Source organism: Aquarana catesbeiana, unplaced genomic scaffold (assembly GCF_042186555.1).
Source record: "Aquarana catesbeiana isolate 2022-GZ unplaced genomic scaffold, ASM4218655v1 unanchor228, whole genome shotgun sequence".
Lineage (NCBI taxonomy): Eukaryota > Metazoa > Chordata > Amphibia > Anura > Ranidae > Aquarana > Aquarana catesbeiana.
The window spans coordinates 3671281-3685958 of record NW_027362655.1 but is presented as its reverse complement, the minus strand read 5'-3'; the positions used below and the strand labels follow the sequence as shown (position 1 = coordinate 3685958).

The following is a 14678-nucleotide window of genomic DNA, read 5'->3' as shown; positions in this document are numbered from 1 at the left end:
TGTTCTCCACCTCCCCCATGCTCTCCGCTGCCCTCACTGTGCTCTCCACCTCCCCCCCATGCTCTCCACCAGCCCCCTGTGCTCTCCACCTCCACCCTGTGCTCTCCACCTCCCCCCATGCTCTCCGCCACCCTCCCTGTGCTCTCTACCTCCCCCATGCTCTCCGCCGCCCTCCCTGTGCTCTCCATCTCCCCCCATGCTCTCCGTCGCCCTCCCTGTGATCTCCATCTCCCCCGATGCTCTCTGCAGCCCTCCCTGTGCTCTTCACACCCCCCATGCTCTCCACCAGCCCCCTGTGCTCTCCATCTCCATCCATGCTCTCCGCCTCCCTCTTTGTGCTCTACACCTCCCCCTGCTCTCCACCAGCCCCCCTGTGCTCTCCACCTCCCCCCATGTGCTCTTCACATCCCCCCCATGCTCTCCACCAGCCCCCCTGTGCTCTCTACCTTCCCCCCATGCTCTCCGCTGCCCTTCCTGTGCTCTCCACCTCCCCCCCGTGCTCTCAACCTCCCCCCATGCTCTCCGCTGCCCCTTGTGCTCTTCTCTTCCTCCCTGTGCTCTCGCCCCACCCCATGTTCTCAAGGTTCTTCTCTGTGCTCTCCATCCCACTATGCTCTTTCCTGGTCCCACCTCACCTCACCTCACCTCCCCCCCGCACCTCTGCTGGGTTCCCCCCTCCCCTCTCTCAGGGAATCTGTCAGGGTGGAGAGTGGGGAAGGGGCCGGTTAACATGTCATGGGCTGCTCAATCCAAAATGCCCTGGCCTATTTTTTGTCCCAGTCCAGGCCTGATCTCAGTTGTCTGGGGGACAAGTTGTTCCAGCTGCTGGAGGTTATTTGTGTAAATAATATTTTAGGGGCATTGAGCATGGAATATATAAATTCACAATGGAGGGATTAATGCGTGTAACATTTGTCTACAAAAGTTTTAAAAAATTGACCTTTAAATGGTAAGAGAAGCTCAAACCACAAAATGTACTCAGCCAAAGAAAGGTAAGGACTCCATTTTTATTTTTCTACTCCTATTAATGGCCAACACGGTACAACACTTCATCCATGTCTTTGATCCCTGATCTCCTTATGAACTGTTTCTTACATGATGAATAGGGATGAGCCGAACAGCCCCCGGTTCGGTTCGCACCAGAACCTGCGAACGGACCGAAAATTCGCACGAACGTTAGAACCCCATTGGCGTCTATGGGACTCGAACGTTCGAAATCAAAAGTGCTCATTTTAAAGGCTAATTTGCATGGTATTGTCCTAAAAAGGGTTTGGAGAGAGGGTCCTGCCCCAGGGGACATGTATCAATGCAAAAAAAACTTTTAAAAACGGCTGTTTTTTCGGGAGCAGTGATTTTAATGATGCTTAAAGTTAAAAAAAAAAAAAGTGAAATATTCCTTTAAATATCGTACCTGGGGTGTGTCTATAGTATGCCTGTAAAGTGGCGCGTGTTTCCCGTGCTTAGAACAGTCCCTGCACAAATTGTCACTTTTAAAGGAAAAAAAGTCATTTAAAACTGCTTGCGGCTTTAATGTAATGTCGGGTCCCGGCAATATGGATGAAAATCAGTAAGACAAACAGCATGGGTACCCCCCAATCCATTACCAGGCCCTTTGGGTCTTGTATGGATATTAAGGGGAACCCCGCACCTAAATTAAAAAAAGGAAAGGTGTGGGGCCACCAGGCCCTATATACTCTGAACAGCAGTATACAGGCGGTGCAAACAAGACAGGGACTGTAGTTTTGTTGTTAAGTAGAATCTGTTTGTAATTTTGAACTGGTACATTTTTAACGTGTTTAGCTCCAGCCAAAAAATCTTTTTTAAGCTTTTTGGAAAACCTAGGGAAGGGTTATCACCCCTGTGACATTTGTTTTGCTGTCTGTGCTCCTCTTCAGAAGATTTCACCTCATTTTTTGTCCAAATGACAATCCCTTTCTTATTGACAATATCTTTTCTCCTTCACCCTTTCCTTTTTCTTCCTCTTTTTCCCTTTTTTCCCCTTCACTTTTCCCATTCTAATTCATCCTTACTTTTTTTTCACTCTCTTCACATCATTTTATCCACTTACTTAGTGCTTTTGCTCTTAGGTTTTTCCCTTTTTTTGAGGTCACCTTATCACTTCTCAACATTTGGTTTCCACACTCTGACCCAATCTGGGGGTTTCTCTGTGCTGGGTTCGCTGCCCGGATACACTCCGTCAGCTTCGGTTTTTGGCATTACTAGCGGGCTTGGCATTCAGGGCTGCATCACCTCTGCGCAGATATAATTGTAAGTCCATGGTCTCAGTGGAATAATGTGGAATTTCATGATTTACATTTGCCCACTTGTCCTTCAAACCATTTAAATATTGTTATTTCCCCTATTCATAGGTGGCTAATACGGTTATGCTCCTGATGAGTGACTATAAGGTCCCGAAACAGCTTTTTTCTAGTGACACTTTTTGTCACATACTCATTGATTCATTTTTTCATTTATCAATATCCTCATATGTTTGCATAGAAGTCCTTGTTGGAATGTATTTTATGATGGAATATAAATTATTATTATAGAGCTATGTGCCTACATATGTAAATATATGAACTTATGTATTATTTTATTAAAAATCGCTATTTTACTTAAAGCGGGGTTCCACCCAAATTTTGAACAATATCTGTATGTATTTTCTTCCTTGCCTAGATGCTGACATGCTGTTTAAAAAAATTTAAATCGCCGTAATTACCGTTTATTTTTCTATTCTTCTTTGCACTTCCTGGTTCTCCTCCCGTGGGAGTAGGCGTGTTTCTAGCCTCTCCCAGACTCCTGGGAGCTAGTCTCAGGCTTCCCAGGATGCCACTGAGCATGTGCGGGAACGAGCGGTGAATGCTGGGAGCACAGCATTCACCACATCCAGGAAATAAATGCTTGTGGGCTTCAAATGCCCACAATGAAGATGGAAACCGCCTTCAGTGAATAATATAAGTTATTCTTTCCGACTAAATCTGACACAGGCGGACATATTACACACAATATGTGAGTATGTAATGCTGAGAAGAAAAGTTTGTGAATGAACTCAAAAAAAAAAAAAACGATAGATAGGTGGACCCCCGCTTTAAGCTATACTTCTGCTCCTGTGTGCCTCATTCAAAGTCCCGCACCTGTTCCTTTTTACTTTAATATTTCTTACTGTACAGTGCAGTCACAACACTATTATGCAGTAAACAAGTATTTCTTTACTTCAAATTTGGCCATTGAAAAGGTATTATGTTGTGGCACAGATGCACAAGAAATGATTACAGCCGGCACAATAAACAGAATAATTGTGGGCAGAAGGTATAAAGATGGAAACAGCAACTGACAACTCTAATAGAGCCTATGACCACAGGTAAGAAAAGGGAAGCAGAGTGACTGGCTTGGTGTCAGACGTTCCAGCACCTATTGTTTGAGAAAAAAAGCCCTGGACATACCACTTAGTAAATACTATGGCTCTGTGTCCCGTCATGTACCATAAAGAAAATAGGATTTTTATAACAGCTTACCTGTAAAATCCTTTTCTTGGAGTACATCACGGGACACAGAGGTCTCTCCCCTCTTTTAATACACATATATTGCTTTGCTACAAAAACTGAGGTACTCCCGGTAGTGGGAGGGGTTATATAGGGAGTGGACTTCCTGTGTTGGGTGTGCCAGTGTCCATCGCCTAAAGGTGGCCTATATAACACACATAGTAACTACTATGGCTCTGAGTCCCGTGATGTACTCTAAGAAAAGGATTTTACAGGTAAGTTGTTATAAAAATCCTATTTTTACCACTACTATTCCTTTATATTGGCTTTTGGAATCTACAAATGCAGCAATTTAGAAATCAGATGAAAGGTTTAGCTCTGGGAAACACTTTTTGATAGATAAAAAGTGAATTTTATATACATCTATAGAGATCAAACCAAAATGAGGGACAAATGAGGGACAGAGGGACATTGCTCCAAATCAGGGACAGTCCCTTGAAATCAGAGACAGTTGGGAGGTATGCAGACCTTAGTCATGAGGATCAAGGTAGGACATGTGGAACAGCCCCAAAACCCACCAGCCTCCGATTGGGCCAGCAGAGGATATTTATTAGACCTAGACAGCAGTAGAGCTTGAATGGGGTCCCTACCATCAATAGTCCCCCACCCCGAAAAATGTTACAGCTGGGAAGCCAGGAAGTATAACCAGCAGAGGAGACAGCCAAACCTCCACCATCTTTGGGCAGTTGTAGAATAGGTAAGTGGATCCTAGGCTGCTTCTCTTTCCATATCAGAGTGTCTATCCTCTTAACCACTTGCCGATCATCCCACATACATGTCCTGCGGGGCGGCGGCTCTATTGCTCAAAATCAAATACAGGTACATCATTTCCTGCAATAGGTCTGGGGCATGCAAGCGCGCCACTGGCGACCAGCTCCTGCTGTGATTGGACACAGCGGGAGCCAATCAGTGGGTCTGGCGGACCTGATGTCTGCCGGGAATCTGGCGAGCCTTCTGAGAGGCAGAACGGCGGTCTGCCTATGTAAACAAGGAAGATCGCCGTTCTGTCAGAGAGGAAGATGGAGATCTTGTGTTTTTGCTAAGCAGGAACACAGATCTCTGTTTTCCCACAGTTAAAGCACCTCCCCCTCACAGTTAGAAATTACTCCCTAGGAGCACATTTAACCCTTTGAGCGCCACTGGTGTTAACCCCTTCCCTGCCAGTGTCATTAGTACAGTGACCGTGCATTTTTTTATCACTGATCACTGTATTGGTGTCACTCGTCCCCAAAAAGTGTCACTTAGTGTCAGATTTGTCTGTCGCAATGTCGCAGTCCTGCTAAAAATCGCTGATCGCCGCCATTACTAGTAAACAAAATTAAAAAAATTAAAATGCCATAAATCTATCCCATAGTTTGTAGACTTTATAACTTTTGTGCAAACCAATCAATATACGCTTATTGGGATTTTTTTTAATCAAAAATATGTAGCAAAATACGTATTGGCCTAAACTGATGAAGAAATTTGATTTTTTAAATTTTTTTTTATTGGATGTTTTATAGCAGAATGTAAAAAAAATTGTTTTTTTTTTTCAAAATTGTCTGTGTTTTTTTGTTTATAGTGCAAAAAATAAAAACCGCAGAGGTGATCAAATACCACCAAAAGAAAGCTCTATTTATGGGGAAAAAAGGAAATTTTTGGGGGGTACAGCATCGCACGACCGCACAATTGTCAGTTAAAATAATGCAGTGCCGTATCGCAAAAAAAATGGCCTGGTCATGAAGGGGTAAATCTTCCAGAGGTGAAGTGGTTAAACAAAAAATAAAGTTACACCCAAGCACATAAAATCCCCCCCCAAAAAATATTTTGAGGCCCCCCCACCCCCACATATACAAATGTATGAATGTAAACACAAGCACCGGGGGCGCCTACACTTGAAAACATTTTTTGCGATACACGTGTTACATATCGCCGCACACGCTGGAATGAGAGCGATAATTGTATCACCAGACCTCCTCTGTAACACTAAACTGATGACCTATAGGGGGCTTTTGAGCATCCCCTATAGAAAATATAGGATACTGAAGTTTGTTGCCATTTCACAGGCGCACACAAATTTAAGGTTTGACATGTTGGGTATCTATTTACTCGGTGCAACCTCGGCTTTTATATTTTACCAAAATTGTAATTGTAATTTCTTGCATTTCTTTGCCCTAGAATTCACTTTACTGTATCTTTTTACTGAAATTTTGTGTTTCCTAGACCTTTGCGGTAATATCGTGTGACATAAAACATTAGAACTACCACAATTTTATTCTCTAGGGTGTCTGCTTTCAGAAAAGATCATGTTTAGGAGGGTTTTATGTAATCTTCAGGCCTTCAGTGATTTTTTTAAACGTGTGCAGAAAATGAAATAAAAAAAGACTCTGGCAGCAAACGGGTTAAAGTCGATTAATAAAAAAAAAAAAAAATCTGTGGAGGTCACATGACTCCTGTGAAGGGCGGAGCTCCAGTCTGCAGACAGATACCATCAGGAAATTCAGATGTGACAGGAAGCATTGTTTCTAATGTCTATTCAATGTTTGTTACATGGAATGGAGGACACATGTTTCCTGTCAAATGTAGAGCTCCACTCTCGGAAGACAGGAAGTGATGTCAGGTACAGACAGGAAGTTCCGGGTGAGAGGTGAGTCGGGAGAAAGTAGAGAGAAGACGTTGGAAGTAGTAGCAGAGGAGGTAATAAGATCTTATTTTCTATTTACACCCAGTAACCCCCCGTCATGTCCGTCCTCTTCCTCCATAGTCACTGTGATGTCTTTTATCTCCAGCAGATGATGATACACACATATATAGTGTGGAAATGTAGAATAACCCCTTCAGGGGGATCAGTTGATGATGAATAGTGATGGGCTCCGGTGTGTTTGAAGCCCCACGTTCCCGATCCCGCCAGGAAGCCGACGCTGTACATCCCTAATCACAGGCAGTGAGATTTCCTGGTCCTCAGCTGCACAGATCGGGAAATGTCTCACTGCCTATGATTAGCGCTAAGCAGTGTCCGCTTCCTGGTGGGATCAGGAACGTGGGGCTTCAAAAATGCTCGAGACCATCACTAATGAATATATCTTCCTTCCAAAGCTGGCCATACATGGTTCAGTTTTATCATTCAGAAAAAAAAATCTGAACCGATTCCTCAATCCACACATTGGAGGGGGATGGGGGAATCCTCCCCGCTGCACTATTGTATTCTGACAATGGGGGGCGCTCCTCCGCTCTCAGAATACACAGATCAGTGATGAAGCTATTGGCTGCAGCCGCTGATGGAGTGACTTTTATCCGGCAGTGACCACACATGGATGGAAATGTGACCGATCCCTGCTGAACCAGCTGAATTTCCATGTCTCTATGGTCACCATAAGTCAGGGCTCAACAAATCCCAGGTCACCATGGTGACTAGAAATGACATCCTGGCCCCTGGGCTCTTGTCAGCCCATTCTCACTGTTGGTCTGAATAATATGTCTGTCTGAAACCCGGACACATTATTCAGACAGGAATGTGGCTCGGAGCGGGGCCTGGCGGGAGGGTGAGGGGGGAGGAGGAGGAGGAGATGATGGCTCCCGACCTGTGAAGTGAGGGGTGGACTGGACAGGACAGCGGCATGAGAGGACTCATCTCACTGAGCTCCCGCTGCCGATCTTTCTCCTTTCCTGCGGCCGCATTACTGTCACCATCGGCTCCTGCTTCCACCCACAACATAATTAAAATCACTGCTCCTGAAAAAATTATTGCTTTTAAAATATTTTTTTGCATGGATTCATGTCCCCCAGGGCAGTACCCGGACCCCCCCCCCCCCATACCCCTTTTATGGCCAATTACTTGCATATATAAGCCTTCAAAGTGGGCACTTTTGATTTTTCCTGTTCTGCTCCCATAGACTTCAATGGGGTATCACTGCTCGGGTTAGAACATTTCCCCTGTTCGGGAGTTCTGGTGCAAACCAAAAGGGGGTGTTCGGTCTCTGTCTACCACAGAGCCCTCCGGCAGAACAGAGAGGAAGGAGCGGGAACGAATCTCCAACATGGCGCCACCTCGGCACTGCCACAAAGATCCCCACAAGGTGCTGAGAAACAGGACTACAGAGTCCTTACAGGAGTAACCAGGACAAGCCTGCAAAGCAGCCAGATAAGAAACCAGCCAGGGAGGGACATGCTGCTTTATGTACACAAGATGTCCTCTCCATCCACTCTGCTCTCACACACTGCTGGGGGAGATGTACAGGACATGCAGGAGGACACAGGGGGAGGGGAGATTACATTACTGTCCTACATTCTCTACCCTGCACTGTTCTCCTGCACCCCATGTCCTGCATTCTGCACCTCATCTTCTTCACCCGTTGTTCTGCATCCTTCACCCCATGTTCATCACCACATGTCCTGCATCCCATATGCTGTGTCCTGCAACTTTCACCCCATGTTCTGCACCCTGCACAACATGTTCTTTACGACATGTCTTGCACCCCAGGTCCTGCATTCTGCACCCTGCACTACATGTCCTGTGTTCTGCACCCCATATCCTGCATTCCATGTTTTGCGTTCTGCACCCTATGTCCTGTTTTTTGCTCCCTACACCCCATGTCCTGCATTCTGTACTTTTATGCATCCCATGACCTGCACCCTTTTCTGGTACCCTGCAACCCATGTCCTATGTTCTGCACCCTTCTCCTGCACCCCATGTCCTGCATTCTGCACCCTGTACCTGACAAATGACTTGCCTTGCGCTGACAACCCATGCAACACTAAACAAAAATCTGTCTTCTAACTTTTTTAGCTGACTTCTAGATTCAAAGCAAATCTGTCAAGCCCTGCCTTAAGTGACTTCCTCCCCTCCCCCTCATCTCCTTCATTATGTAAGTCATGCTGAGATCATCTCCCATTGGCTGAGCAATATTCTCATTTGTCTCTGAGCTCCTTCTTGCTATTCCTCGTCCTGCCTGTTGTTTCCTTGGATTGATTTTCTGTGTAGTGACCCCGGCTTCATCTCTTGGATGCGCTCGTCTGTTGCTTGTCCTGACCTTTATCCTGATTCCTGGATCTCCTCCTCATCTCTCCTCCATATCCTCTTACACAGCTTTTCTCCACACCTGCAGTGATCCTAGGGGGTGGAAAATTGGCACCAGCACTCAGCAAAATCCATCCCCACCATTAGGAGCTCTGGAGAAAATTGTCTGCTATTTACACTGCGTTCCTCCGCACATCACCTGATCACATGAGAGCTTACTTTCACAGATTCCTGACAGATTTCTGTATGGTAAAGGTCAAAGTTCACTCTTCAGTTTAGGAGAGGAAGGACACACCCAGGAACAATGATTTGGTTTTCACAGGAGCCTCATATAGAGGACCCCTCAAATCTCCCCATCCAAATGTCCCTCCATCCAGAGTCTAAATGTCCTATGACATCACACTGACCTCACAGCTCCTCCTCCCAATGTCCCTCCATCCAGAGTCTATATGTCCTATGACATCACACTGACCTCACAGCTCCTCCTCCCAATGTCCCTCCATCCAGAGTCTGTATGTCCTATGACATCACACTGACCTCACAGCTCCTCCAATTACTGTTCCTCCATCCAGAGTTAAGAGAATCCTATGACATCACACTGACCTCACAGCTCCTCATCCCAATGTCCCTCCATCTGTCTCAAATCCCCATATTTACTTTTTATGTTCAGGTGCTTTAAATAGCCTTGTAGGATTTTAAATGACATTTTTGTATGTGTGCGCTGTAATATTTTGTTCTGCTTGTATGGTCTTATAGCAGCACCATCTTTAATGTAATGTATAGTTAGGGTGTGCCCCCCAAGTCTTTGTCTGTTATATGGGTCCTGACCAGACCCCTTGGGATGGGGCACCCCATCACCCCCCACCAGTACTTCTAATCAGTGTCCACCTGAGTTATAGGAGGAGTCCTTTTATCTCTCCCATAAAGAGAAGTGTATTTCTCCCATGGTTGAGAAGTGGGATCTTTCATTCTAGGGTTGTGTAGGACCCTATGATAATGCGGTACTTTGATGCAGTAGTGGGCTTAAGCACTGTATGGCCCCATGGTGTGACCAAATCCCCGTATTTGCTTATTATGTTCAGGTGTTTTAAATAGCCTTGAAGGATTTTAAATTAAATTTATGTATGCGTGCGCTGTAATATTTTGTTCAATCTCGTTATTTTCTCATTTTTTTCTGATGCTTTTAGGATGTGGGTGGACTCTTGGTATCTTCATAAAGTATAGTAGGACTGTTTGGCCTGTGTTGTATGTAATAAAGCAAGAATTGCATATGTAGGCTTTACCCTACAGATTGTGGGGCCCTGTGTAGGTAAATTATACACCAGTCTAAAAGTAAGGCTTTAATAAATAGAGACCTGACCGAAGAGGTGAGGGGGATTCTGGGAGGTCACATGACATCACTCTTATCTCTATTCATAAAACACAGACCTGACCCGAGAGGTGAGGAGGATTCTGGGAGGTCACATGACATCACTCTTATCTCTATTAATAAAACACAGACCTGACCCGAGAGGTGAGGAGGATTCTGGGAATATCATTTGATTTTACTGTTTGATTTGATTTCTAAATCTAGAGTTTTCCTCCTGTGAAGTCTGGAGATCATATGACCATCACATTGCCTCCACCTCCCTCCCTGATAGAATAGAGAAATAAAAAGAAGATTCTAGAAGTCACCAGAGAGATCATGGAGGAGAGGTGAGTGGTGCTGGGAATTCTGGGACATTATCCAGTAACAGACAAGGGATGTGTCTGGATGGTGACTGTATCATTGTGTGTGTCAGGTTCCTATAAGGTGTCAGGATGTCACTGTCTATTTCTCCATGGAGGAGTGGGAGTATTTAGAAGGACACAAGGATCTCTACAAGGACGTCATGATGGACAATCAGCCACCCCTCACATCACCGGGTAAGAGGAGACTTTATTGTAAAGGAGAGAGCAGTACGGAGGCTCCACCTAGATCCCCCATCATCTGATAAACACATAGAAACAATGTATTCAGTCAGTGTGTGTGTTTCCTACAGATGGATCCAGTAGAAATAAATAGATTGGATGCTTGGTCCCCAGCCAAGCCTCCCAAAGGGACAGGGGCAATTGGACTATCTCGGTACAATATAAGAAAATAGATTCAAATGCATACACAGGTATAAAGAGAGTCCATTAACCACTTCAGCCCCGGAAGATTTGACTGCTGAATGACCAGAGCACTTTTTGCGATATGGCACTGCGTCGCTTTAACTGACAATTGCGCGGTTGTGCGACGCTGTACCCAAACAAAATTGACGTCCTTTTTCCCCACAAATAGAGCTTTTTTTTGGTGGTATTTGATCACCTTTGCAGTTTTTTTATTTTTTGCGCCATAAACAAAAGAGCAACAATTTTGAAAAAAAAACACAATATTTTGTACTTTTTGCTATAATAAATTTACCCAATTTTTTTAAAAAAGCTAATTTTTTTTCTCAGTTTAGGTCGATATCTATTCTTCTACATATTTTTGGTAATAAAAATCACAATAAGCGTATATTGATTGGTTTGCGCAAAAGTTATAGCCTCTACAAACCCCATCACTTCCTTTCTCCATAGGGGATAGATTTATAGCATTTTTATTTTTTTTATTTATTTTACTAGTAATGGCGGTGATCTGTGATTTTTAACGTGACTGCAACATTATGGCGGACACATCAGACAATTTTGACACATTTTTGGAACCATTGGCATTTGTACAGCAATCAGTGCTATAAATATGCATTGATTACTGTAAAAATGTCACTGGCAGTGAAGGCGTTAATACTAGGGGGCGATCAAGGGGTTAACTGTGTTCCCTAGTGTGTGTTCTAACTGAAGGGGGTATGGGTCTAGCTAGGGGAAGAGATAGATTGGTGTTTATACTTTGTATGAACAGTAAAAAATCTCCAAAAACACTGCGCTCACTCTGTACAATAGCAGCTCACACAACAAACAAGGACATTTGTCAATAATGCAGGTGTATATAGTGTAGCGCTGATTAAGATGATGATTTTTAAAGATTTCAAAGAGATATCAAACAGTTGTTCCTAACACCATGTATTCCATATTGAGAAGGGACTCCAATAAGCATCTATTGCATATAAAATATAAAAATAAAATGTAAAAATAAACTGAAAGTCCCACACAGGTAATGGGGTTATACACCCCGTGGATACCAAACTAAAGGAAGTGATATGTAATAAATGGATCCTCCGTATGGAAGCAATGCAGGCTTACCGGAACTGTTGGACTCAGAGAGACGTATGTCACCTGAGTCAATAACGCTTGTATTGCCACCATGCAATGAAGTGGGGTTTCCCAATGAAACGTTGTGGAATCCTGATGTTGTTCTAGGACTCTCGGCAGACCTCTTCCATATGTGACCCGATCTCGTAGTGGCCTGAAGCACAAAGAGTAATCTCAGAGGATTCTTGGACCATTGGAGTCCCTTCTCAATATGGAATACATGGTGTTAGGAACAACTGTTTGATATCTCTTTGAAATCTGTAAAAATCATCATCTTAATCAGCGCTACACTATATACACCTATACTTTGTATGAACACACGATCAGTCTCTTCTCCCCTTTAGAGAACCGGGATCTCTGTGTTTACACACAGAGATCCCGGTTCTCGCCGTGTCACGAGCGATCGTGGGGGCGAGCAGCGGGCCCCTAGTGGCCACAAATACAAGCGACGTAACATGTTGGCGATTCGCGCAGCCGAGCCATGTTGCCGCAGTACAACTGCCGCGGCTGGTCGGCAAGTTGTTAATACAAAATTAATGACACACGCTAAATGGTAAAATACAAATTAAAAACATGGTAACAATCCATGTATATCACCAAAATAGTAATCCCTAAACAGGGGAGATCACAATGGGATAGTTGGTCAGGGATTGCATCTCTACTAGTTTCGCAGACTGATGCCGCTTCGTCAGGAGAATATCTGTAATTTGATTAACAAGTGATCAGTGACAATATATTAGACTACAATGATAATATTTGATATCAGAAAATCAATAACAATAAAGCAAATTTATTATAAATATGGGGAGAACAGAGCAGAGCTGCTTACCCGAGACCTAGCGCATACAGGACATTTCAGGATGATGGTACAACCCTTCACACTTTTTTTTCCATTTCTTTTATTATTATAGAGGCTACCCACATTTCTCTAGATGGATCCAGTAATCAGAACCCACCAGAGAGATTTCCCCATCCTCTGTATTCCCGGGATTCCACACAGGAAGGTCACACCATCGCCCACCATGACCAGGTAGATGTTTGACAATTATTGGTAGATATGATTTATACACAGCATGTTTGTTACAATGAATGTTTTATTATATATTCAGAGTGAAAACCTCGGGGATGATAATATTGTTGTTAAAGAAGAGTATAAAGAGGAGGATGAGAAGTATGGAGTGATGGAGGAGTTTTCAGAAGGACACAAGGATATGATGGAGCCACCTAATACCAGGAACCCACCAGAGAGATGTCCCTGTCCTCTGTATTCCCGGGATTCCACACAGGAAGATCACACCATCCCTCACTGTTACAAGGTTTGTAGTACAGAGCTTATAAAACACAGACTCGTGGAGATAATGTGTGGATTTCTTATTTGTGCTTATATTTTACAGTTGATATTTTCTCTCATTCTCTTGGTTTAGGTTGAAGATCTGATAGTTATAAAAGTAGAGGTTGAAGAAGAAGAGAAGAGGGATGATCAGCAGTCTATGGAGGAGGATGGAATAACGGGGACATTTATAGAGGAGGACACTCCTACAGAGATCAGCACAGGTGGGTCATTAACACTAAATGTATTCCTTCGACCCCCACCCATACTGCTCACTGATTGGTCCAGAGTAGGGCAAGGACTTTTTTATATCAGCCTGTAATACCCTGGTCACTTTCCTGAGCTGTGTTCCCTGTCCTCTATTTCTATCGGATAATCTTCCTTCTCTGTGCTACATACTCAATTTATGTAGCTAGACTGAATTTATGGAGATTCTGAGGTTCAGTTGTAAGCAAATGCCAATTCTCACCATAGACGTTACTAGACCTAGGCACCTTTAAATGTTTATTTGAGAAAAGTTGCAGAGATCCCACACCGCTGCCTCCCATCTTCTGAGACCCTGCTCTGTGATTTGGGTCTGAGACTATACAGACATATCCCTCCACCCGGCACAGCCAGCAAACAACAGAACAAGTAATCCTGGGAGAAATGTTTTGTCAAAGCTCTTACTAGACCCGGGTATGGGGCAGAAGACCCAGGGTCTCCTGTCTCCTGGGTCTTCTGCCCCATACCCGGGTCTAGTAAGATCTTTGACACAACAATTCTCCCAGGGTTACTTACTCTGTTGTTTGCTGGCTGTGCCGGGTGGAGGGATATGTCAGTATGTCACGGAGCAGGGTCTCAGAAGATGGGAGGCAGCGGTGTGGGATCTCTGCAACTTTTCTCAATTAAACATTTAAAGTGATACTAAAAGTACAAATAAAAAAAAAATCAAACATGTTATACTTACCCTGCTCTGTGCAATGGTTCTCTTCTTGGATCAACCTGCCTGCACTCCTGGTTATTGCCCCCTGTGGAGTGCCCCCATAGCAAGCCACTCACTCCAGGAGGATCCTGCTCTCATACTCCCTTGTCACCTCATACCATGCTTGCCTTCAGGACTTCTCCAGAGTCTCTGGAATGCTCTACCCCAATCCGTCCAATTTTCTCCTACTTTATCCACTTTCAGACGATCCCTAAAAACTCATCTCTTCAGAGAAGCCTATCTGGCCCCCACCTAACAACTGTACATTTATCTTCTCAATCAGCACATCACCCACAGTTATTACCTCTTGTATCTCTTGACCTTCCCTCTTAGATTGTAAGCTCTACGGAGCAGAGCCCTCTGATTCCTACTGTTTTAAAGTGTATTGTATTTGTACTGTCTACCCTAAAGCGCTACGTAAACTGTTGGCGCTATATAAATCCTGTATAATAATAATAATAATCTCCACAGTCTCCTTGGCTTGTAGTGTAATGTACACTACATTACACCACTGCTAAGAGGTCCAGATACAACTTTATTACATTAAAGTCAGGGTACGACCTAAAAAGTGCCTTGTCGGCAATGTGAACAAACCAA

At 44.1% G+C, this 14678-nt stretch overlaps 1 protein-coding gene across 1 annotated transcript in view; it reads left to right on the top strand.

Annotated features, from left to right (window-relative positions):
• LOC141121731 (uncharacterized) overlaps positions 1-14678 on the top strand; it is a 212966-nt gene that overhangs the window by 151431 nt on the left and 46857 nt on the right. Inside the window, exons 18-22 of the mRNA XM_073611442.1 lie at positions 10225-10233; positions 10320-10443; positions 12699-12817; positions 12897-13103; positions 13212-13341. Of these exons, the coding sequence (XP_073467543.1) occupies positions 10225-10233; positions 10320-10443; positions 12699-12817; positions 12897-13103; positions 13212-13341 (589 nt within the window). The remainder of the gene's footprint in view (positions 1-10224; positions 10234-10319; positions 10444-12698; positions 12818-12896; positions 13104-13211; positions 13342-14678) is intronic.